Source organism: Carlito syrichta, unplaced genomic scaffold (genome assembly GCF_000164805.1).
Source record: "Carlito syrichta isolate Samal-C Ts95f unplaced genomic scaffold, Tarsius_syrichta-2.0.1 Scaffold301613, whole genome shotgun sequence".
Taxonomy (NCBI): domain Eukaryota; kingdom Metazoa; phylum Chordata; class Mammalia; order Primates; family Tarsiidae; genus Carlito; species Carlito syrichta.
Window position 1 is genome coordinate 253,470 of NW_007245709.1, and position 26,235 is coordinate 279,704.

The following is a 26,235-nucleotide window of genomic DNA, read 5'->3' on the forward strand; positions in this document are numbered from 1 at the left end:
ATCATTTTGAATATGAAGTGGGCTACCCGACATCCTTCCTAAAGGTAGTTGATATTCAAGTAAAGAAAAGAACCTTTTATAACCTCTAGTTGGTGAATTTTATTTTTATTCATTCATTCATTTGAGTTAGGGTCTCACTCTGTTGCCCAGACTGAAGTATGGTGGCATGATGATGGCTCACTGCAGCTTCCACCTCCTGGGCTCAGGTGATCTTTCCATCTCAGTCTCCCAAGTATCTGGGCCTATAGGTGTGTATCACCACGCCCAGCTAATTTTTGTTTTGTTTTTTTTTCAAGAGCGATCTCACTATGTTGCCCAGGCTGGTCTCAAACTCCTGGTCTCAAGCAGTCCTACTGCCTTCGGCCACCCAAAGTGCTGGGATTACAGGCATGAACCACCACACCTGGCCATGGTGAATTTTATATTGAGAACCCAATTTGTAGATGAAAAAAACTCAATGAAGGCATTTAATACATACCACTACTATAAATGCAACAAAGATATTAAGTCACTAATTTCTTTCTTTAGTTTAAATTTAAAGATGTAAAGCCAAATTAAAATAAATACTGAAGAAACTCTATATTCTATTTCTGTTCTATAAAGACCTGCTCAAATTGAAGTGTTCTTGTTCCCACATATGTTGCGTTTTTTCATTTTATAAACAGAGTTAATTATGTAATCTCCTACATTCTTACAAATGAAATCAATCTATATTACTCTGCTTAGTCCCTTTCATGATAACATTTTTAAAAGTTCAGCTCCAAACCTTATTACCCCAGTTTTTTGTGGCTGTGAAACATGAAAAGTTACCCTGAACAATTGTCATAATACTTTAAGAACGGGATTGGCAGTAGTGGGAAACTGCCGGCGGGGAAGAGGGTAGACACACTTTATCAATAAGGGTACCTGATCTCAAACCAGGTGAAGTGAGACCCAAACTTTACAATGACTTGTGCAATGTATAATGACCATTTGTATACCTAACTCTGAATTGTACCCCACATCTTTAAGATAAAAATAAATTAATTATTTTTTTTCAAAAAAGAAAATTGAAAAGTTAATTTCTTAATTCTGTTTCTTAACTCTACACTAAAAAAGTGAAAGGTTCATTTCTTAGTACATACTCTTTTCTAAAGTAGGTATGGGCTTTTTTTCTAAGAACATAGTGTCATAAATTAATATACACAAGATATTGAGTCTTTCAGTAATGTTTTTTATTTAGAAAGTATGATATGGATTCCATTTTTTTAAAAAAGAAAAAGTATTTTCATGGAATTTGAGTCTAAAACAGAAGGAACATTTTGTAAAACTTTTAAAAGGTTATCTTTATTTTAAGAATTACTTGGGAAATTCAATTTATATTGCCACTCTAATCAATGAACATGAATGAATTACGTAGTCAAAAGAAAATTACATATTGTACAAGCCAGTGTGCTTGTACAATCTTCCTGGCAAAGATGGTTACTACTTCTTGCAAAAATGGCTTCTCTGATTTTTTTTTTTTTCTTTACCTAACTACTTTATTCTCTGCTCCTCAAGACTAAAACAGGCACAAGGAAGTTCTTGGCACCAGCATCTGTGGATGCTCTGCTAAAGAGGGATTTTTTGGCTTTGCACTCATGGGCTACCCTTCACCTTGGAGGAGCACCTTCTGCCAGACCTGTCTGAAAATCTCGGGTACTTCTCTCCACTTCCACCTGCATACCTATTTGGTCTTCATTTTCTTTGGCAGCTTTTTCACCTCTTGTATGATTTAGGGTTTTCGGTATTTACTGTTCTGAAAGATGATATTTGCACTTCTATTTCTAGTTCTCCTTGTCACTAGGAGGTAGCTCCTAAGAGAAGGAAGAAATGACCATTTTATTCCACTGATTTCAATTGTAATTATTTTATAGGAAAGTGAGTTGATACAATGTTATAAACATCATGGGAAGGAATGATGAACATCTGAACTCTATCAGGAAAAGAAAGACATATTTGGGGTGATAATTAGCAGTTGGGTCACGAATTGATTATTGTTATGAAGGTGACTGGGTTAATTGTGACTTGGGTGGCTAGATTAATGGTGGCATTTGACAGGATTAGGGATACACTCCTGAAAAGATAAACCCAGTTACGGATATGAGTGCCTTTATACACAGACACAAATTTTACTTTAAATCATACTTGTAACTGTGTTGTAAGTAAAAATCACCATTTATTGAGCGCTCACTGTTATTTGCATATATAACATAGTTGACACTTTAGATGCCTATATGTATATAATTATCATTGTAAACATTAATCAAAAATGGCACATTGAGTTTTCTATAAATAACTGATTATAAAGTATAGCAAACTTTAGTTTTTAACCAGTTATGGTGGCTGTTAAGCGTACTAGAAGATTCTTAAATTTTTAGTTCAATAATGAAGAATAAATTGATGATGATAACAATTACAACAACAGCAGTAATAATAACAGCCATTTTCTTACTGTGTATTTACTGTTTGCCAGGCAGTGCAAATTGTTTCACATACATCATTTCACTTAATCCTCTCAACTGCTCTTTGAAGTGAATGTTATTAGACAGATTGCTACAGAGGAGGAAATTATATCTCAGACTTGTTTGGTAGTTTGCCCTACTAAATATCAAAACTAGGATTTGAACTCTCTTTCAGCTAAACTTCATTTTCATGTAAACTGTTTTACTTCAGTTTATTCTGATAAAAAAGCGCATTTGAAATTTTAGTCATGAATGTATTATTGGCTTTAAATGGCTGCTGTTTTTCTTTCTCTGGGTTTACATACACCTCTAAAGCAAACTAATTTTGTTAAAATTATCTCTCACCAAATACACTATCTAAAGTAGTTGGTTATTTTCTGTTATCTATTTTTTGCTAGAAAAAAATTGTTCTGATACTGACTAGCAGCAAGTATATTTAATTAATTAAGACTTTAGTCCACCAGGCTTCTCATTCTAAAGAACCTTTTCTTGAGCAATATAGTTAATTTATAGATGTGATATTATAACAGTATTCAGAGTATCTTATTTTTTCCATATAAATAATTAGTCTACCTTCAGAACCTAATGTGATTAGTTCTTAAAAGTTTGAAATAATAAGCCAGAAAAAACCAGGGTAATGAGGTTTGGGGATGAACTTTTTTTATGATATCATGAAAGGGACTAAGTAGAGTAATACAGATTCCTTTCATTTGTAAGAATGTAGGAGAAGAAAAGAAATTACATAATTAATTCTGTTATAAAATGAAAAAATGCAGCATATGTAGCAATAAGAACACTTTATTTCGAGCAGGTCTTTATAGAACAGACATTCCATATTGTGTTCACCCTTGTCCACAGTTGTCACCATGACAATTTGGTATGTTTAGCAGTTGCTGCTGAGTAAGGGAGACTATCTCTTTCTTGAGATCTCTGTGCTAGCCAAAAAACACAGCAGTTTTATATAGGTCTAGAAATAAGACAGTATATAAGAAGTACAGTATTTTAGCATTTTTCTTATTAATTTTTTATTAATCACTTTGCCCATTTCTATTTTAACATTTTTTAAAAATCAGAAACAAGTTTTGGAGCGGGCTTTTCTCTTCAAATTAAGATTTTTTTCCCACATGATTGAAGACCTTGTCATTTCTAGACATGACAAAATGTCCATAAGTGAACATGAAAACCTGTTATTAAGAATTGAAATCCATTTCAGTGAAAGGAATCTAATAATTCCAAACCATGTTTAATTCTCCATTTAAGAGAGAAAAAAAATGCCCTGATTCTTCATGTCATATTGTAAACCCATCCTACCCAGTTTTAAAAATATAACTGTCTCTATTCAGTCAGGATAGAATCATCATTCATTCATTCATTCATTCACTCTAAAGTCATATTTTGAGTACCTGCCAGCTTCTAGAGTCAAAGGTTTTCTCTAAGTGTGAGACTTTCAAACTAATTTTAAGGGGGCAGCATACAAATAAATGTGAAACAATATAAAAGAACACATTCATGAAACCCTCAGTAGTATACGAATTTTAGTGCAGGATTGAATCAGAGGTGAGATTCCTTCAGAGATAACTTCAAGTAACAATAAATTCAAAGTCAACGAAGGATGCAATGGACAGGTTGTGGCAGAAGGGAAGATGTTGTGTTCCAGATACAAGAATTGAAAACAACAGAGAGAGAGAGAGAGAGAGAGGGAGAAGATGAGAATGATGGAAATACTTCAGTGTTGGATAGGGCAGCATAATGTCAATTTAATGGTTTCTAGTCAGTGTACAGTTTGGAGAAAAGATGAAGGAAAATCATGTTGAAGGATAATGTCTGTCTTTTGGAAGCTGAATTGGCAGAGGGAGTCTGAAGCTCAGTGATGTTCTCAAGGTATAAGGTGATAACATTGTATTATAAAAATGGAAATGAATAAACAAATCTTAAGTTATTTGTGAAAAAATAAATGGTTAGGTTGGCAATAAGTTGATTGGGGGCAGGAGTTTAGCTTGTAGGTGTTGCCAATGAATTGTTGCCGCCAAATAAAGATTCTGTATATTCATCTGGTTATATAAATAGTAAAATACATAGAGTAGAAGGGATGAATTCACTTAGTGGGAGAGTGTTAAATAAATAAGAAGGGATAGGAAGATTAGATTCACAGGAAGGTGATCTAGATTTAGAGTCAATTCAATTTAATAAGTTTTGAGACTATATGCCAGACATTGTACAAACAGTGGGACTACAGGGGTAAACAAAGACATGACATGGACCCTGGTGGAGGAACTTAAAATGTGACAGGTCTGAGTACGTAAAATTTTGAAATGGGCTAGTTTGAAAGGAAGATGAACATTGTAGAATGGAGAAAAGGTACCTCAGTTAAGGAGTTTGGAATGGCTACATTTATAAAGTAAGAGGAAAAACAAAAATTCCCCAAAAGAGAAACTTCAATGTTAAAAAGAGAACTAGATTTCACTTTTAGTATTGTTTGAAACATCAAAAGTTTGGAAACAATTTAAATGTCTGTTAGTGGGAGAATTACTTTCTGTAACAATAACAAAATATGTACCATTCTAAATTGAGATACCTGTATGCACTGATGTAGATAGATTGTGTACATTATGTATTTAGTGAAAATGCAAAATGTGTAATGACTGATAGTAATTTTTTTTTTTTTTTTTTTTTTTTTGAGTTGGAGTCTCACTCTGTCGTCCAGACTGGAGTGCAGTGGCCGCTCCCGGCCACCGCAGCCTCGACCTGCTGGGCTCTGGCGATCCTTCCGCCTCAGCCTTCCAAGTAGCTGGAATTACAGGCACGTGCTACCATGCCCAGCTGATTTTTTGATTTATTGTAGAGATGAGGTCTCGCTGCCCAGGCGGGTCTCGAACCCGCGGGCTCAGGCAATCCACTCACCTCAGCCTCCCAAAGGCGCGGGATTACAGGCTGAGCCGAGCCCGACTGACTGATAGTAATTTAATTTATAAAATAAGGTATGTGTCAAAATATGCTCACACAAATTTCTTTGTTTGCATGTGCATAAAAATAGGTCTGGAAACTTACTAAACAGTTGTTGGTAGTAGTTACCTCTGGGGAGTGGGATCAGGAAGGGTGAGGAACTGGGGTTTTCAGTGCTTACTTTATTTCTGAATTATTTGTATTTTTTTTACAATGAACATGTATTTTGTTATCATTGAAATCTGAATTGAACAATTATAGATTCACTTATAGTTGTAGAAATAATAGAGTTCCCTTCTGGGACGCATGATACAAATGTTGGGGCTTCTATTTTTATCCCATAGGTCCCTGAAATTTTTTTTAAGGTCTGTTTTATTTCTCATACTGGGTAACCTCTGTTGATCTCAAGATCACTCATTCTAACCTATGCAGTCCTCTCTACTACGGAGCCCATCCACCCATCCAGTGAGTTTTTTAAATTTCATTATTCTATTTCTCAGTTCTGTGATTTCCATGTAGTAGTTGCTGAGATTGAGCACTTTAAAACCTGACTGTAAACTCCCTGGCAGTCAAAGTAAGGTAAGAAATAAGAATCATACATCATCCTATCCAAGAGATAGAAATACAATAATTCTCAGAGATGTCATAGCATTTCCTAGGCTGGACTCTGGGAGAATTTCTCTCTAGAGGTGGTGAACTAGTATGCAGGGGTTGCTCTCACGGTAACTAGCAAGCGATTTTAAATGTATTTCCTACTTGTCTCTTGGAGGAAAATAATGTTATAATCCAAAAGAAAATTCAGATAATTAGTCAGTTTGAGTTTATAACCCCAGTCACCACATTTGACAAGAAAAAACTTTATTACAGAAAATGGAAAACCTTGGTAATGAACTGGGGAGAGTAACGAGTTTAGTTCCATAGAGTCTCCCAAGTCTGAGAGGAAGTAATTGCGTACATTGTGATGTTTTAAAATTATGTGGGATGATGGCTGCTGCATAAATTATATCTCAGGAGTGGGGAAGACTCAATTCATCTTAATTAAGATACTTCATGGCCCACCAGTTTTTTTGAGGCCTGGGTGTCTACAGACTTCCTATCCAGAGTTGCAGAGAAAAAGAATTTATTGGCAAGTTAGACAACTGAATAAAAATTATTGTATACAATATCCAGTGAGATAGGAAATCATTATCAGTGAGAAATAACCTAGGGAGTCTAAGTTTTTAGCAGTGGAGAGATGTAGGAGAAAATCATGTTGTGAGTGAGACCTAGTAGAAAAAATGTTTTGTTGAATATGATTGTCAATGGGTGACTTTCAGAATAGAATGAGCAGGAAGATTTATTTAGGGAAAAAGTTATTAGTTTGCAATTGTAATATGGTATTTGGAGACCAAGCAAGGATCATTTCTAAGAAAGCAATGGATAGTGAGTGGTGTCAGAAGTAGGAGAGAACATAAGAAGCATGTGAATGTATGAGGACAGAGGTGGAATTAGCATTAGTGGAGAGTACTTTCATCCAAGAAAATGGGACCAGCAAAGATGTAGGGAAAAACCAAGAAATAAGGAAAGAGGGACATAGCTGATATTCTAAGGTGAAATGATGTATGAAAAGTCATCTATAAACAGTCCATTATTAAAAACGTTCTTGTCAAATGAGTATTGCAGGTAGAAGGGGAACTCGCAGATGCCAAATACATGAATGAAGAATTGTGGAGTTGGAATAGGAACACAGGCTGTAGGAAGGAAACCGAATGTGAGAACACAAATTTCTCATGAAAAAAAAGAAGGGCAAAGTGGAAGATCTAGAAAGATCATAGACTGAATTTTGAAAGACAGACATCTCTCCCTCTTCTATTAAAAGGAAAGATGAGAATATGAATGTGCAGATGGCATGAAACCCTGATATGCATAAATAAGAATTTTACTTTTCTATAACTTAATTTGTGTGTGATGGTCCATTCCAATATGATGATAGAAATCTTAAGTAGTACAAGGTTTTCTGTCTTCCATTTTCCTAGTCCCCATTCCTCATGAGCCACTGCTAAGGGATCACTTGCTTCCATCTGTCTGCCTACAGCTCTGTGTTCCTTCCATGACTCACAAAAGCCACGCTTCCACACTTAGTCCACCACAGCTCAGGAATCTCTTAAGACCATTCCCAATACTGTCTGCCTAGAGACATACTCTCAGACATTCACTCTCTGGAGTCATGCCCCTTCCCTAGACTTCTTACCAAGAAGCACAGTGTAGGGCCACTAGGACTCCTAAAGCTCTGTTCTCATCTCTTCTCCATCAGTCCCTTGTGTTTCTTGTCTAGAGGTAGAGAGGAGACACAGTGTGGGAAGCTGCATACTACACTCTCATGGCATTTTGCTTACATGTGTCTGAAGTCTTCATTGTGTCTACAAGAGTTTTAGCTTCTATAAACAACAAAGAAGGCTGTCCCTTCTTTGCGTGAGGGTTGATAGGATTTCGTCTCCCCTTCCTCCAGCCCATGACTTCCTGGAAGTGACAAACATAAAAATCTTATCATCTCAAATGTCTTCAAGGTTGGGGGAGTAGAGTTGGAATAGATTGATTGAAATGTTCTAACATTAAAATACCACAAATACAAAAGATGAAGGAAATGAAAATGTAGTGTATGCCTTCATGGTGCCAGGCGTTTCTTCATTCCTCGCACCTTTTTAAATATAGGTATTCTTATCCCATTTTAAAGATGAAGAAACTGAGGCTGTGCACGGTTTTATTTTGTATCTGCTGATCCTACTGGCCATACAGCTAGTCAGAGGCAGAGCTATTTCTCCATGGACTATACCTTTCACCCTCCCTCAACAAGCAAGGTTAAGGGGCAGAATGCAGTATGAACAACATTCAGAGAAAACAACAGTGGACAGCCTTGGTCTTGGTCAACTATGAGTAAATGACAGTAGAAAGTGCTTGTAGGATTAGAGGAATAGAGGCACTGATAGTAGCTAAAAGAAAGAAGGTTAGAGCAAGAGTGAATGAGACCAAGAGAAAGAGAAGTTGAGAAAATGGTGGCTAATAAGACTATGGGCTGAATTATATTCAAAGCATCATGGCACACTTTAAAAAGAGTAAGAAGCAGAAGCAACACATGTGGAAGGAACCTCCAAAACTGATCATTGATGTGTCAGACTTATAGTGGGAAGTGAAGAGTTTGTGGCCCCAGAAAGCATTGTAGAGACATTAGTGATCCTGACAGCTGGCGCAGAGTGGTAAGTAGAAGCCTTATGGTTTTGAATAAGGAACACATCTCTGAATGTGGAAGTGAGGTGGTATTTCAGAATGAAGAAGTAAAGATGGAGGTTAGCAGAGTATCAGAAAGGTGAAGATGGTTCAGCCGTAGTATTGAAGAGATCATAATTATCATTACTTCTCCATATCCTTATTGCCATCTCTTAGCCAATGAGTTGAACCTCAAGTAACAAGCTAAAAAATGTTTATGATTTAATAATCTGGAAATGAAACAATGGGCTGAAGGTACCAGCTCTCTTTTTCCTCTCATTAGCTGTAGGAAGAAAGAAACAAAAAGTCAAAGACGGTATAGAAGAAGGAATGTGACTTTGAGTGATGAGATGTAATTTCAAATGTAACCTGTCTCCTCTGTGTGATCTTAAATGAAGGAATAGTTATATTTGTATGACTGCTTGGTTGAGCAGCTTAAATAAGATTATGATCAGGTGCTTAGCATGGGATCTAGAACATAACAGGAGGTCTATAAATGTAATTCACTTTTCCTACACCTTCATTTATTCAAAGATATTTATAGAGCAGCTAATTCTGTGCCACAGATAATGTGTTAGGATGGGCCACATTATGCAGCAGTAATGAAGACACCCCAAATCTCAGTTCTTAACCTCAACCAAAGTATATTTCTCTCACTTACTCAAAATCTGCTGCATGTTTAGATGACTTTACCAGGGCTACTCCTCCATGTGCCAACCCAGACTGCTTCACTCTTTTAACCTAACCATCTTAACAACAGAGAAAGAACTATCTAGAACTGCTCCTAAATACTTCTATCTGAAAATGGCACACATCAGTCCACTGGCCAGAACTAGTGCTGTGGCCTCATCCTACAGCAAGGGGATGAGAGTGAAGTCTTCTGTGTGCCCGAAATGAAAGAAGTAGTGGATATTGGTGAATACAAGTCATGTCTACTGCTACTCAGCTAGGCACTGGGTACTAAGCAGTGACTGAAACAGATATCATATATCCTTCCTTCATGGAGCCTCTATCCAGAGTGGCATGCTCCTGAGTTCACTTGCCCAAGCAAGGCAAGAAACTAGATTCGAGTTTGCACTTGCTGGGCTCAGTGGCTCAGCCTGTAATCCCACGCCTTTGGGAGGCTGAGGTGAGTGGATTGCCTGAGCCCGCAGGTTCGAGACCCGCCTGGGCAACGAGACCTCATCTCTACAATAAATCAAAAATCAGTTGGGCGTGGTAGTGCATGCCTGTAATTCCAGCTACTCGGAAGGCTGAGGCAGAAGGATCACCGGAGCCCAGCAGGTCGAGGCTATGGTGGCCGGGAGTGGCCACTGCACTCCAGTCTGGGCAACAGAGTGAGACTCCAACTCAAAAAAAAAAAAAAGAGTTTGCACTTTTTTTTTGTATGACAGTTATGTGGGGAAATGGGAGAGGTTAACAGTTCAGTATAAGTGACAAATATGGAGAACTTAGAAATCCTCAAAAAATATTTCCTGCAGGAGTGTTAAGTGAGAAATAAGAAATTTAGCTCTAAAATCTAAACGAGAAAGGCAACAGAGAGAGAACAGATATAGGAAGAAAAAAACACATGGAAACAGTTTATGCTTTTCAAATGTTCTGAATAATATTTGGGAATAAAAGCTGTTCTTGCTGTATCTACTGCTTCCAGTAAGCTTGAAATATTTCCGCGCTGGTCTCTTCTGCCATAGTGGGGGTGCATAAGAATGCATTCCCAACCAGACTGTTTCATTCTTACCTACTCAAGTGTGGAAATTGTTGAGAAGCCTGGACCCTGATTCATCTTCTGGAATGTCTTTTGATGAATCAAATTGGCTTGATTGGCAGCTGTCAAATGTGGACGGCTCACAGGAAAGGAAGAATTATGCTTCTATAAAAACTGAAAATGTTACAGGATTAAGCCAAAAAACCTAGTAATACAACTTTATGGTGGAACATTAGAGAGATAGCTTCTTATAAGCTTTTTAAATGATTTATGTAAAAATGTTTATTAAAGAAAAAATAGGAAACATGTGAAAAAAGAAACATTTATAACAACTCCTAGAGATAATCCGTTTGGTATACTTCATCCCAGGCTTTTTTCTAGGCATGCACATCCATTTCTCTTACAAAAACAGATCACATAATATGTGCTACTCTGTCATCTCCCTTTTACTTAACAGTATTTCTTGAATATTCTTCCGTTTTAAAAAGAATATTTCTGCAACTTTTTTTAATGACTACATGGTATTGCATCATATGTGCATGTCAAAATATATTTATCATTCCATTAGGTCGTTTACAGATGGTTGTCATTATAAACAATGCTGTTGTGAACATACTCTAGCTGAATTTCTGTGCACAACTTTAATTATTTTATAGGGTAAGGTTTCTAAATTAGAATACCAGGGCAAAAGTCATGTACATTTTAAGGCTTATTATTTACATTACCAAATTTCCCTCAAAAAGGTTTGTTTCAATTTGCATTCCAGCCAGCAATGAATGAGAACAAAAGGTTTAGGAGCCCAAAAATCTACAAGTATGGTTGTAGATAATTGGTTGTATTATTAAATACACGCATAATCTTGATAGCTGTTAGCAGAAAAGGTCACTCAACATATTACCTTTAAATTCCCCTTCCTTCCTATGCATTTAATGTTTTATGCTAAAATCTTATCTATGAAAGTTTCACATTAGATTTCCCAGAAAAGAATTTAAGACAAATTCACGTTACGCTAACTGGGTTCATTAATATCATGGGTGCTAGGGTAAAAACCCATAGATGATGGTGAGTTCCTCACTCACCAAATCATAATGAGCTCTGCCATAGATTATCATCTGTGCCTTGATATATGGCTGTGGCCAAATGTTTGTACACATATGTAACAATACAAGGAGACAATTTCCCATTGTTCTTTAAAGAAAATCCCCTAAAACTTTTAACTAAATTGACTATATTGAACTATGAGTGACATAGATGAATTAATTGAGTATGTACTTACAATATGTGCTTACTAATTTAGACATGAATAATACTTTAAAGTATATATTATGAGGAATATTTTTAGAAGTACTGCTGTTTTCTCATCCTTATATTACTCATGGAGCAGTTTTGGTCCACATCCCATTCCCATGAGTCCTTGACCACAGAATAGTGCCACCTTTTTGGGCCATGGGTCTGCTTTCACCACCTGTCATCTGGAATTTAGTCTAAGTGGTTTGGGGTGCAGCACTTTGTGAAACTGTGTATGATGCCATAACTGGAAATATTTTCCCCAGCTATAAAAACCTACTTACTACTTCTGATCTCCAGTAATCACTTACTCTCTTTTTTTTAGTGATCTTTAAAATACTCGATTTCAACAGCATCCAGCACTTAGAATTGTTAGGTCATGTCTCCCAAAATAATTACCAACTCAGTATTAAATTTCTGTTTTTACCAGTCCCATCAACTGAATGGCTGCTAAAACTATCTAAAACTCATCAGTTGACGTTGTTTCAGGTTAATGCATGTTCCCCAAACAGTACTTTGTTCAAAATAAAGTAATTGAGAGAGTGCCTAGTATTATGAGAGACTTTATAAGGACTTTAGTTTAAAATGTCTTTTACTGAGGGATCATTTTGGAAAAGAAAAATCTCACCTTATATTCAGCCATATATTATGAGTTAAACCAAAAGAGGGAAGATTCAAACGAATCTCTTTTATGTTCTTATGCAAAGTGACTATTGAATATGAAAGTTTTGTCCACCTATAGGAAATAGCTAAAGAATACAGCAGGATTATAATGCAGGATTATCTTGTATAGAAACACTGAAAATAGAGATTTATTCTATACAGGGTTGTCTTGTATAGAAACACTGAAAATAGAGATTTATATAGCCTGCTGCTTTAAAAATATTCACATTAGAATCTTTTAAGAACTATAGCCTCTACCCGATTAAACTTTCTCCCAACCCCAAGCTTTATTTATGTTTATTTTAATACAAAAAAAAGAAAAATGAAGACATGGTCTCTTAGGTATCCATAGCCCAAATTTTGGAACTCAACATGAAAAATTTAGAAAACTGAGTGGCTAGATTTCCTGATAGTGTTACTCCCTCCTTGAGATATATTATATTATATTGTTTCCAATCTTTTCATCTAAGTATTTTCAAGAGAATCAGACTAAAGGAACATTTTACAGATTAGGTGATAGCTGTTTGATTGATATGGTTAAAGATAGCATATGGTATATTCTTTACTTCCAAACTGTTTTGTGTCTTTGTCCTTGCCCACAGCAGTAGTATGTATGAGAACTACCCAAAAACTTCCCAATGATACACGTGTATGATATGCATCATCTTAAAAAGTGATGAACATTTTGCCATTGCATTCTTTATTATTTGAACTAAATCAAACAGAGATATAGAGTTTAAAAAGTAAATGGTTATAGAACTCTTTAAGCAAGATCTCACAGTTTCCTGAGATTATAAATGCTATTTTAAAATGTTAATTAGAAGATGCATTTGTTTTAATTCATGATACTGAAAATATTGACTGAATTGTGAATTAACACATTTAGGGTTGCAGATGTCATTTTTCATGAGATCTTCTGAATGATATAATTTTCATATTTCATATAGCAGTTTGATCAATTTACAGATTTATTTTACATAATTAGTTGGTAAATGAGAAATTCAATTGCTGATATATAACTATTTTTTCATAATATAAAAAAGAAGTTAAGATTCTGAATTATAAATAAGAAAACAAATATTTTAAGACATCTGTTCCACATCTGTCTGAAATAAGATAATTTAAAACAGTGTAATTAAATGCAAGAAATACCGAAATATTCACACCTTAGGATGCAAAAAGAAAAAACCTCATTTCATTTTAATGTGATTTGTTGAATTGTAGAATTTTTAAAAAATTTTAGTACCCTTTAGCCTTTCATTCTGTCATTTTCAAAGAAAGACCAAGCTAAACAAACAAAAAATAATTCATGTGTTCCAAAGCTTCTCCTAAATGAAAGAATTATCTTTATTTCTATTCTTTTATATGTTACATAACTCCTCTCCTAAGTTATACTCAGTGGACATAGACTCAGACCTATCCCCTTTTGATGTATTTATAATTCTCCATTCAATGATTTAAAATGAGAGATTAGTGAGAGGGTTGCTAATCTTACTCCCTAAATTGGGTGTTCCTTGTGGGCACAAAGGGGTTCAGCAAATGTGAGAGAAAGGTATTCAGCCTCATGAAAATGAGAAGCATCTTTGGTACATTCTCATCATCTGTAGAGAATCATCCTTTGAAGGTTGGTCTTTACTTTATAAAGGAAATAAAAATCTGTGTGTTCAGTGGAAAATTAACCATTTTTGTAAAAAAGAAAATATACATTCTATAGTCTAGCTTTAAGATGTGAAAAACAAGGCAGATTTTCCCTTTAACAAAAAGCTGCAGAGCCTTAAAACTTTAACAGGACTGGGTTTGATCATAAGAGAGAAGTCTGTAGATGTGAAAACACTCACTGCTAATGCTACAGTGTAAGGTTATAGGGAAAAAAATCTCTGCGTGGATGCCAGAAGCTCCCCTAACTAGCAATAGACCACAAAAAGGATTGCAACTGTGAGAAGTAAACCCACTTTTTCTAACATATACCTTAAGGTAGCACAACTTATATTTTGTGTGTTTATTTCCAGGGAGCATGATAAAGATCCAGATCGTTTTTTTAAGGTATTAATGCGTCTTAAGGACCTAGGACTCAACTTCCACGTCTCTGTCCTTGGAGAAACCTTCACAGATGTCCCAGGTACCTCTTTTGAATTTTCTAATGTGTGTTTTTACAGATGACATAAGCTCTAACTTAAGTATTAATTTCCATGTTTCCCTTTGTTAGAATAATCAAGATGAGCACTGTTAACCAAAAGATTATACGATGGCATTAAAGTCTGATTCAATTAAAAAAATACTTAAGTAAGCATTCTTTGATTTAAGTTGAGAACGTGAAGTCATCTCTTTTATCAAATATAGTTTGTACAATGCATCTTGATGTAAATAAAATATATTGCTTTAGGCATCTTAACACTTAAGGAAAGTGGGAATTTGTAATTGGATATATAACCTCTCACCTCTGGGGTCACTGGTTTGAATCCTGCTCACATTGGTAATAGCTGAAATACATTACCATCTGTTAAAGGTGGCCTGTATAAAGCATTTTGGCATCTAACTTGTAATGCAGAATGAACCACAGTCCACATCATAGTTGTCATTGGTCCATTCCTTGTTTGTTGAACTTGAGAAAGACAAAAATCAGAAGCTGATAGCATAAGTCCTCTCATTCTTAACGCCACATGGAGCCTTTTCAGGGCCATTCCCTTTGCCTTCCATCCTCACTGGTCATATTTGGGTCAGTAAAGTTGAGGATTCATAAGCACTTACGTGTTCATATTTTTTAAGCTTTGGGTATTCATCATTGTTTGAAAACCAAATATACAGGCAACAAAATTTCAGTAATGACCTTTGCCATTGTGCATCATAACTCCTAAGGACCACCTAAAGTTTCTGTAGTCACTTACCAAGTACCTCTCAATTCTGGTATAGTGTTGGGAGCTACACCCAGCCTGTACCTCTCCTGTGACTCGTCTTCTGCCTTCTGCAGCTCTGGATACCTAACTTCTCTAAGTTCCTCCAAGGTACCACCCTTTTTTAGACCTTCAGACTTTTCCTATTCATTTCTATTTTATCCTTCTTATCTCAGCTCAGGGAGGCGTTTTGGTTTTTTGTTTTGTTTTGTTTCCATCTGAGGCTTTGTCATGGTCCCTCAATACCCCATACTTTGTGGTATTTACCTCAGTTTTGAATTATATATGTGTGATTTTTTTCATCACTCGCACACATGCACACGTGCACATACACACGAGAATGTAGGTGCTATGCGGATAGGGACTGTGTCTGTCTTGTTCATTGCTATACCCCAAAGTCCAGTGCAGTGCCTGACACAGTGCTGGAGCTCTATGAATACTTATTGGATAAATGGGTAAAGATAATATAGACTCCCTGCCTTCAAAGAATTTATAATTTTGCTAAGGAGGAAATACTGGTGTATATGCATAAGAAACAGAGAGTGAAACACAAGATATTATAACTATACATATATTAGTAGTGACACAGGTGATTTAGGATATTAATTGAAGGACTAATTCTTGAATAGCTAGAGAAAGATTAAGCTGTTCCAAAAGGGGAAACAATATAAGCAAAGCACATAAAAGCAAACATTTCATAAGTATGTTTAAATGAGAGAAAAACGTCAATGATTAGTGCTTGGAATCACGAATCTAATAGAACAGGAAATTCTGCATGCAGACCTTAGTAAGTAAGTTCATACATATACTACACAGGTAGGGTAGGGCCAACATCTGGAGAATCTTCATATGCTAAGTAGGTTAATAAAGATAAGGAATGGGGAACCTAGATCTTGAACAGGGAAGGCATATAATGAAACCTGTCTTTTAGGAAGCTGTGTCTTGTGATGAAAGGTAGGCAGAATTACAGTAAGGCCCTATGGTGGTCATCCAGGTGTGATTCTGTGAGGTGGTAGCAGAGATTAGTGAGAGGGCTGTATGAGAGGGATGTTCTCAAGGAAAACAGAAAAGAATTAGGTAGGTGAATGGTTGTGGAGAAAGGGGAAAAGAAACACATCAGTTCATTTGCAAAGCTGTTAAGTCCAGTTTTGTTTGTGCCAGCTTTGAGGTGTTTGTGGATGGACTAAGAGAAGAAGCTGGAGGAAGTCCCTCAACAGAAGGCATCTAAGCCAGGTTTCCCATTGGGTAATTATAGGCCACCACTACAAAGAAGGTTAGGTTTTTACTCAAAGGGCCATGTTCTTGGGATCACAGCTTTCCTCTCCCACACATTGACCTTGAGCTATTTAGAACAATGTGGAGGTTGAAATGGGATAGTCATGGAGTAATTGGAGGTCCAGGACCCCAGTGCTCAGTAATTACAGATTGCCTTAATTGCTCACTTTGGCTCCACTTCCACACATACTTACTGAGCACTGTGGAAGGGAGCTTCCGCAGTAAACAGCATTCAGTGTCCCTCTCAAGGAACTCTGCCCTGGGGAGACACTTAATTAGCAGGTAACTAGAATGCTGTGAAATACTCAGGGAGTGCGTGAAAGCCCACATGAAGGGTTAGCATATTGTCTGTGTACATGCTTCTGTTACTCCCAGCCTCCATTGGGGATTTTTTCTTCCTCAGCCACTGGTGAATCAACTTTTTATGGCCACGGCACTTCGCCTTGCACAGAGGAGGAGGCCAAGTGTTGAGTGGATAGGTGAGCCTGGTAGCTTCCAGGTTGTGCCCTTAGAAGGCCACTTGGCTAGATTCTACCTTAAAGATCTCTTAACAGGCTACCCTGTGTAACTTCAGCCATTCTTACCACCCCTCTGGGTTATTTAACAAATACTTACACAACATTGGCTGTATTCTAGGTGTTGTCCTAAGCCGTTTACAAATATCAGCTGTTTAAGTCTTGATAACAATTCTGTTAAGTATTACTGTCTCCATTTTTCCCAGGTGGAGAAACTGAAGCACAGAGAAATTAAGTAGACCACACAGACAGGAAGTATGTTACCTACTGTGACGTGCTGCCTTTTCATGATCTTGTTTTTGGACCCAACTGTTTCTCTAACTTTAAACATTACTTTTTTTTACCCATCTCACCATCCAGCACTCCTATTCTCTTATTGTCTTTTCCACAAAAGGGCCACCTAGCAGATATGCGTGTCTTTGTCTGTTACCTCTTCTTGGTACTACAGTAGCATATATAAAACCCAGATCATAAAACCAACATATATACTATGTGATACTGGCCAGAAGAATTGCTCTCAGCATTTAACCTGTGAAGAGAATGTGACTTTCTTGTATTAATAAATTGCAATAATAATTATTATTATGTTATTAATACCACCATTCATTGAAAGTTTACTTCTTGCCTGATCCTTTGCCTGGTTATTTTGTGTAATGCTCAGGATAATCTTAATGAGGTAGGTTGTTTTGTTTTTTTATTTCATAAATAGTGAAACTGAGACTCTGAAAACTTAAATCACTTTGATCGCACTGACTGTCCTTGAGCCTAGCTTTTGTGTGCATGTGTATGAAATACAAGGCTGGATGGATTGGAAAACCAAGAAAGATATACTATATGACAGCAGGACCACCGACCACTCTTTATCCAGCTTAATTCGCTTTCCCACTTCATAGAACTCTTAAGGAAAGTAGCACATTGCTGAGTTATGACGTTAGTTCAACAAGTTTTACTGGCCTTTTTAATGAAGCAAACAATCAACATTAAATTTATTTTGAAAATGCTAGAACTGACTTTTATTGAGCACTTAGTATGTGCCAGGACTGTTCTTAGCATTTTATCTATTATTTAGTCTTTTCAATAGCCCTATGAATTAGATAGCATTGGAATTACCATTTCCACTGAGAAAAAGTAAGGCACAGAGGGGTTAAATCACTTACCTGAAACCACCCAGCCAGTTGATTAGGAAGCCACAATTGAAACCTTGTCAGTCTACCTCCAAGGTAAATGCTCAGTTTACGCTCTACATAGAAATGCACAAAAGCATACCTGCTTTATAGGTTAAAAAGCAGGAAGTTCCCTGGCCGTTCATGTGAAATTATTTCCCTTTTCTCTGATAATCTCTTTGCAAATGTAAAATTAAAAAAAAAAACAAATACACTTCATAAATATCTCCCCTACCTAGTTGTAAAAATGGATTTCCTCCTTTTTCTTCTGGCTTTCATCACAAGAATGGTGTCAAAAGCAATATGAAGTGAAAAGATACTCCAGATAGATAATACTTGGTACATATTTAGTGTTCAGTAAATATTATTTGAGTGAATGAAAGAAGGAGTTTGGCATAATAGAATAGTATAGTTTACATACTTTATGAGGTATGTAGAAACCTACATTGAAACAATTTTCAAATACTAAAGAGAATGAAAGTAGAGAATGTTTCAGGACTGAACCCTAAGACTTAAGCAAGTTCTAGGTGATGTTATGTTTTCAGTTTTAATATAGGTGAACTTGACTTAATGTCATTTTTTAGTTATTTTTTTCTCATCTCTCAGCTCTTACATTAGTAATCATAAGCTGAGTTATGCTAAGATAACAGGAAAGCTTAAAATCTCTAGCTTAAAGCATGGAAGACTTATTTCTTGTTCATGTTTATTGAGACGAACAGGAGTGTTCTACTCATTATGCACACTTGAGCACCCAGGCTGATAGAAAGACGCTAGTGACCACTGTCTCAAACATTACCATTGATCATGCCAGAAGGAAGAGAAAGCTCAGGAGGGTCTCTCATCAGCTATTAAGTGCTCTGGCCTTAAAGAGGCTTCATTCAACACTCTGACCAGGCTCGTCGCAGGGCACTGCCTAATCATGAAAGGAGCCAGGGAAAGCATTCCTGCTTTGTGCCCAGAATGGAGGAAAACCAAAATGTTTGGTGAACTCCACTATTGATCACTACAGCTCTTCAATATACATTATTATGGTCTGTGGCTCCTCAGACTGAAAAATCTATCCAAGATTTCTGTCTTAATGTGAGTAAGGCTGTCCCAGTTGAGTAAAGAGCTCTTTAAAAATATTAGTACAGTAGTCCTTCCTTATTCAGTTTTGCTTTCCATGGTTTCAGTTACCCACGGTCATCTGCAGTCTGAAAATAGGTCATTACAGTACAATAAGATATTTTGAGAGGGAGAACACATTCACATAACTTTTATTACATCATATTGTTATAATTGTTATATTTTATTAGTTACTATTGTTAATCTCTTACTGTGCCTAACTGATAGAGTTCATAATAGATATGTTATCTTAGTCTCTCTCCTGTTGCTATAACCGAATACCTGAGACTGGCTAATTAATAAAGAAAATTAATTTTATATCTTACAGTTTTGGAGGTTAGGAAGTCCAAGACCTAAAGACCACATCTGGTGAGAGCTTTCTTGCTGGTGGGGACTTTCTGCAGAGTCTTGAGGCAGTGCAGGGCATCACATGGCGAGGGGGCAAGAGCATGCCAAACTGGCCTTCATAACAGATCCACTGTCCTGATAACTAACTTACTCCTAAGATAACCCATTAATCCAATGTATTTGGGGGGGGGGGGTCAGAGTCTCACTCTGTTGCCCAGGCTGGAGTGCAGTGGCATGCTCATGACCATCACAGCCTCAACCTGCTGTGTTCAGGTGATCCTTCCACCTCAGCCTTCCAAGTAGATGGAACCACAGGCATGTGCCACCTCACCCAGCTAATTTTTGATTTGTATAGACAAGGTCTCACCCTGTTGCCCAAGCTGATCTCGAACCCTTGGGCTCAGGCAATCCTCTCACCTCCACCTACCAAAGTGCTGGGATTATAGGCATGAGCCACTGCACCTGGCCAATCCAATGGATTAATCCATGCAGAAGGGCAGAGCCCTCATAACCCAATCACCTCTTAAAGGCTCCCACTTCTTAATGCTGTTACATTGGGGATTAAGTTTCAATATGAGCTTCAGAAGTGACATTCAAACCATAGCATATGTAAAGGAAAAACACAATATATCTAGGGGTCAGTATTATCTGTGGTTTCAGGCATCCTATGGGGGTCTTCAAACATATCCTTCGTGTATAAGGGGGGACTATTGTATTGCCAGCAATCTTCTTATTGCAAACAATCCAGCTGGTATCTAAATATATGTCTAATAACTGTATTCTGTAAGGCAAAACAGATTTGAAGTAGAGCTGGTTCCTGTGGAAATGGAGTTAATTAGCACTTAAAGGTGACTTGGCATTTTGAAAAGTTTTTATTGACTGTCATCCAGGGATGCTTCCTCCTACCCTCAGGTATATTTGACAGTGTTCAGAGACATGTTTGGTTGTAATAACTGCTGGGCAGGGTGAGGGGGTACTCCTGGCATCTAGTTAGTAGGTAGAGGCCGGGGTACTGTTAAGCATTCTACAGTGCACGGGAAGGCCCCTACAACAAAGAAATATCCAACCTAAAAGGTCAGTAGTGCCTAGATTGAAAAACTCTGATTCGTAGGAATTGAAGTCAGCAAACCAGGCTTAGTCCTGGGTTCTAAAACTTTCTAAATTAACCTCAAGTTAATCCATCTCTGCACTAAGGTAGAAGAGATGGGAAAGGGAGATAAGATTAAAACCACCTGCCTAGCCACTTGAGTTATAATGAGGATTTCAACACAATTAGATAATTTGAGGGAAAGTGCTTTTTAAACTACTTATGCAGATTTTATTATAAGACTTGTGGACTTCAGAGTTCCTATATGGAGTGAGTTGTTAATGCACTTTTAATCCAAAGGAGACTTTGATGACTCTGTACCTTACAAGTACATTTTATTTTTATTCAGAAAATTGAAAGGTTATTCTGCTACATAAAGCATCTGCATCAGACTCCAGGCTACAAATGAACCAAAAAGCCTAGCACCTCTCAATGCAAATATTTGAGTTTTGGCCAGTTCTCTTGATAAGGTCACATTGTTAGCCCTTGAGATGATTTAAAAAAAAAAAAAAAGGAGCAAAATGCTTAAGATATCAAATCAATGGAATGTGTTTGTATACATAATAATTTCCCACAAGTAGTAATTCTAAACAAAATATTATTTTCTGTGAACAGTTAAAGGCTTTCATGAGAGTTCTTCTTTCTATACTGCAGACATGGCAGAAGAAAGAGCTTTAGACTTTGGGGTGGCCAAAAAGGTTGCAAGGAAACTTAAAAACCTGAACTACGGTTTTGGCAGACAGAAGTTTTTCTGGCACACCTTTAATTTGAGGTTGAAAACAGTATGTAGACAGTTTCTGGTTAGTATCTGGCATGACAATGGTTATTACTGTGATCTTCGCATATTTCTGATTCTTAGCTCTGGAGTCAAATGTTGGTAATTATATAACATTTCCTCCCCACCCACCTCCTCCTTCACTCAGCTCCCAGCTCCTACCTCATTTTCAGTAGAGCAACTACACAGAAGGGGGAAATACTAGAAAACTTCTAGGAACACAAATAACATGTATCACATTAACTTAAGGATTAGCATTTTGCTACAAGGAGAGCCCAGCAGAAGGAAAGCTACTAATATATTAATAAGTATTGATTTCTTAGACAATAAATGTACTAGTAAGATTAAATAAACACTCTCCAGACCATGCCATTCCCTAAACCTATTCCTTTTGCTGGAATTTTTTTTTAATTTTATCACTATTCATTCTTCTAACATAGAATTATTCACTGAGTGCCTATTGTGGTCTGGCATCATGTAAAGTATTATGCATACCAAGAGAAGAAGGCATGATTCCTCCCCTCTAGAATCTTACTGTCTGATTGGGGGAAAAAAGTGTTTATATAATTATATTTTATTATAACATATCCTTGTTTATATTGTAACATTTTAAATAAGTTTTTTTCTAGTCCTGACTTGTACCCCACATCTTTAAAATTTAAAAAAATAACTAAATAATTTTGAAACATTATCTGATACTTACAAGCAGCCCTTGTAGCAATCTGGTGATTTAGATAATCAAACAAGTATTAACATCCCCAAATTATAGCTGAGGAAAATGACTTATATTAATAGCTCTATTTTAGTAGCATGGATCTGAATTAGATTCTCAGTAGTCACAGCCATCTTCACTTGATTCTTAGAAATAGACATATAGTTATTTTCCTAAGAATATGATTGAGGAGTTCAGTTTTCAAGAATCTGAAATACAAACTGAAGTCTCCTAGTCCTTTGCTGACATACAGAAAACAACAAAACAATGAGAAAAGAAAGGAAGATTCAATTAAATGCAAGCTTTTATAAACTTCTGTCAGAAAAGAAAAAATGCTTTAAGAGAAACGATGATATGTCTTAAGATAATTTATTAAGTGCCAGAATATTACTTTATATAGCTTTACAAAGTTGTTCTAAAAATCAAACAAAATAAATATATGAATGGACAATCTACCAAAGAAATTGTCAGATTCAGAACATGTATGAAGTGATAACTTGTAAGAGTACTTCACAGATTCAAAAACATGGCAGTAGAAAAACAGGCAGAAATGGAGAACTCAAATAAACCCAAGTTGTATATACATTTAATAGCGGACAAACTTAGGATATCAAAATTTAATAATATACTTATCCCAACTCACAAATACAATATTTTTTCTTAGTGAAAACAATAGAATAAAATGAATAACTTTTATGTAATTAAAACAGCAAAACAAATTATACATCATGCATTGTTATATATTTATATTCTAAATACATATAAATATAGAGAGAAAATATATGCTTCAATTCTTATATGAACATAAGCATATATTCTAAATATATGTTTTAGATAAAGATTTGTAATAGCATCAGCACATTATTATTGTAAGTACAGTACTCTGAATTATTACTCTGTGCCAAGCCAGGGCTAGGTTTTTACTCTGGTGTTTCATTTTATATCACAGCAGTCCCCTCAAAAGGTATGAACAGGTGAAAACAGGCTTTAGTTAAATAACCTGTCTCAGGTCACACAGCTAATAATCTAAAGAGATGATAATATCAGAATAAAAATTAATTTTAAAAAACCTAGGAAAAAGTCTTTAATTTTACCAGTAATTAAATACATGTAAATATGAAGCATTTATGAGGGCAGTTGCATTGATCAAAGCAATAAAAGTAAAGACATAAAAACGAAGATAGCCAACTTGTGAGGCAACATCTGCATGTATGGTCATGGTACCGTAAATTGTTTTTCCTGAGCCACATGAGTTACCATACCCTTTGTCTGACTTAGCAATTTCACACAGGAGAAGATGTCACATGGAAATAATTCCAGGAAAGATAAAACAGATGAAAAAAGTTATCCTTTCCTCATTTCCTTCTCTACTATCCCACAGTCCACAGGTCACTGACATTCTATGCTTTCTTGATCCCATGCCTCACTCTGTTTCTGTTGCTGCTTCTCCAGTTCTTGCCCTTCTGGGTTCTTGACTTCTACAAAGTCTCTAGATGAGTTTCCCAGACTCTGGACACTTTGCTATTCAGCTCATCCACCTGTTATTATCAGTGTTCTTTCCAAACCCAAACCATCCAAGAAGAGAATCCGAATAGTCTAACAATAAGAAGTAACTGTCTCATCCATTTTCTGTAGGATGAACTTAAATTTTCTTTGTAGCAAGTAAGGTCCTTCAGAATCTGATCCCAGTCTAGTCCCTCATGAATTCCAGTTTTCTATGCCATTTCCTGACTACATCTGTGCCCTTGATCACCTCCATGTCTTGTGTTATTTGTTACTTAAATTTATTTTTTCTTCCCCCATGTAGACACACTCATACCTTTTTCCACCTGACAAAGTCCCAACTCTAATGTTGCTTCTTGTCCCGCACCTTTCTTTCCCCTTCTCTTCCTTGTGGCTTCATAACACCCGTGCTCATTCCATCAGTTGCAAAGCACATATACTGCATTGTGGTCACTTGTCAGTTGATTGCCACAGTGTAACTGACCGGAAGACACTTTCTAGGTGAAAAGTACAGTCTCTGAAACAGAGTCAGCCACACAGAGAAAGAGTTGGCAGCACTCCTAGATGGAGGGCCAAGCTACCCTGGCCCATCTTTCATTGATATCCAAGTTCCCATTCAGTACTTGTGAAGCTCTTCTTTCCTTTCTCAGAAAAGGTTTATTAACTCTGCCAATGCCCTTCCCTCCCAAATGCTCAGGAGAGTCACCAGCAGCAAGTAACTGGTAACAACTCATTCTCATTCCTCAGTGTGTCCTGTGAGAATCAGTCTTTTTCCTTTGGTCACTCCCAGGTGTGTCATCCCCAGGCTTAAAGTCTACTCCTGCAGCTTTTTTAAGTGGAATATTTATCCTTTCTATTGAAACCAGAAAATTCAATGCAACTCTTAAGGCAAGATCATTTATTCATCCTACCGGGGAAGACCATGATGATAATATGTTCCGGAATACAACTCCCAAAACATCTCTCAAGAAATTGTTCTCAAAAGTTATAACTAGGAAAACATTACTGAGGGAAAATGCTCTTTCATTTTCATAAATTTTCTCAAAGTTTACAAAATGTACACTTAGGAAAGACCCAAGGAAACTTATTAATGGAAAAGATCAACACATTAATAGACAAATATAAAATTGGAAACAAACCCTAAGTTTGAGAACCTGTAAATGTGTACATGACTTGGGGTTGATAGAGAGGAAATCTTAGAATAGTTGCTATACTTGTCTTTGAGTTCCTATAGTTGTATATGGTCATGATTTGTAGTGTGGTATGGTCAAAATAATATTTGCCCCAATAAAGGACTCTGGTGGAAGGCCTGCCGGTTTTAATATTCCTGTTTCCCACAATAACTATCAGAACAGGAGTCTCTGACAGAAAGCAGCACAACAGAGAGTGAATGTCTGGATCCAACTAGTGAGCTTTTCCAGCTATATCTCTCCTTGGCTAAATTGTTACATTTGTAAAATGGAAACCATCACAGATATATACTGCCATGGAATGAACACTAGCCTGGAATTTATAAGGCTCAGGATCTAGTTCCAGCTCTGCTACTGATTAGCCATGTCAACTCTTTCAGCCATACTTTACTTATCCATAAAATAAAGTCATCCAAAAGAAATTAGAACTAGAAGAGACCTTGGAGATTAGGGATTTTTAGCTTTTAAAATGGGGTACATGCCCCCATGCCCAAGTGGATTTCACACAGTGACACTTTTTGAAATTTTCATTATGAAAATATTAAGTATAATAATTATACTTTTTCAAAATACATTTTATTCCTCATCATTCTGATATCTATCTGCATTCCCGATTTCAATTCTCACTCTAAGGTAGTTGAGACCCATTGAACTAGGCCAGTCATTATTATTCAAGCCATCTTGATTCCATCATTACCTCTCATTCTTTCTTCACCTCCAGATACCCTAAGGAATCTTTTTCTTTCTTTCTTTCTTACTAAATCTGTCTTTACTTAGGTCCTTGTGGGGCTAACTAAAGTTTCCCAGTGTTTCATCCTGTAAGCCTTTGCTAACTTAAACTTCCTGAAGATGATCTCCATGTATTTTAGCTTCTCTTCTGCCCCTAATTTAGGACAACCTCATTGTTCTGGCTTCCCTAGGAGGAGTTTCAACTACCCTCCTAGCCTTATGTCAGTCCTTATGCATGTGTATCCCAGGCTGTCACCTAGATTACTCAGTGTTCCCTGAAGATAGTTTACATGTCACCACTCAGAGACCCTCCCTCCTCCTTTACTTGTCAAAGCTTATTATTTTCCAAGGTTCATCTCAACCACTTTTCCTAACCTCTCAAACAGATATGCAATCTCCTTTCTTTGCATGTCCATGGGATTTTGTTTATACTTAGCTGTGTACTTATTGTACTTCAATAATGGAAGGTTTCTAGGATGACAGTTGTATCTTATACAACTTCTTATGACACAAAGATCATAATAGAGCAACGTTTACAAACTCTTGACCATGATTTACACTGAGATTTATATTTAAGTTGTGGTTCAGTGTACCCATAAGTGTAGGTATATTCATCATT

The 26,235-nt window shown here is 36.5% G+C and overlaps 1 protein-coding gene across 4 annotated transcripts in view; it reads left to right on the forward strand.

The window, feature by feature from the left end:
- Positions 1-26,235, forward strand: part of GTDC1 (glycosyltransferase like domain containing 1) — a 290,620-nt gene that overhangs the window by 250,070 nt on the left and 14,315 nt on the right. For 3 of the 4 annotated variants that reach the window (XM_021710851.1, XM_021710852.1, XM_008054916.2), the window contains one exon: positions 14,334-14,443. The exons of the other annotated variant lie outside the window; for it this stretch is intronic. In XM_021710851.1, coding sequence (XP_021566526.1) covers positions 14,334-14,443 — 110 coding nt within the window. The remainder of the gene's footprint in view (positions 1-14,333; positions 14,444-26,235) is intronic. 4 annotated transcript variants of the gene reach the window in all.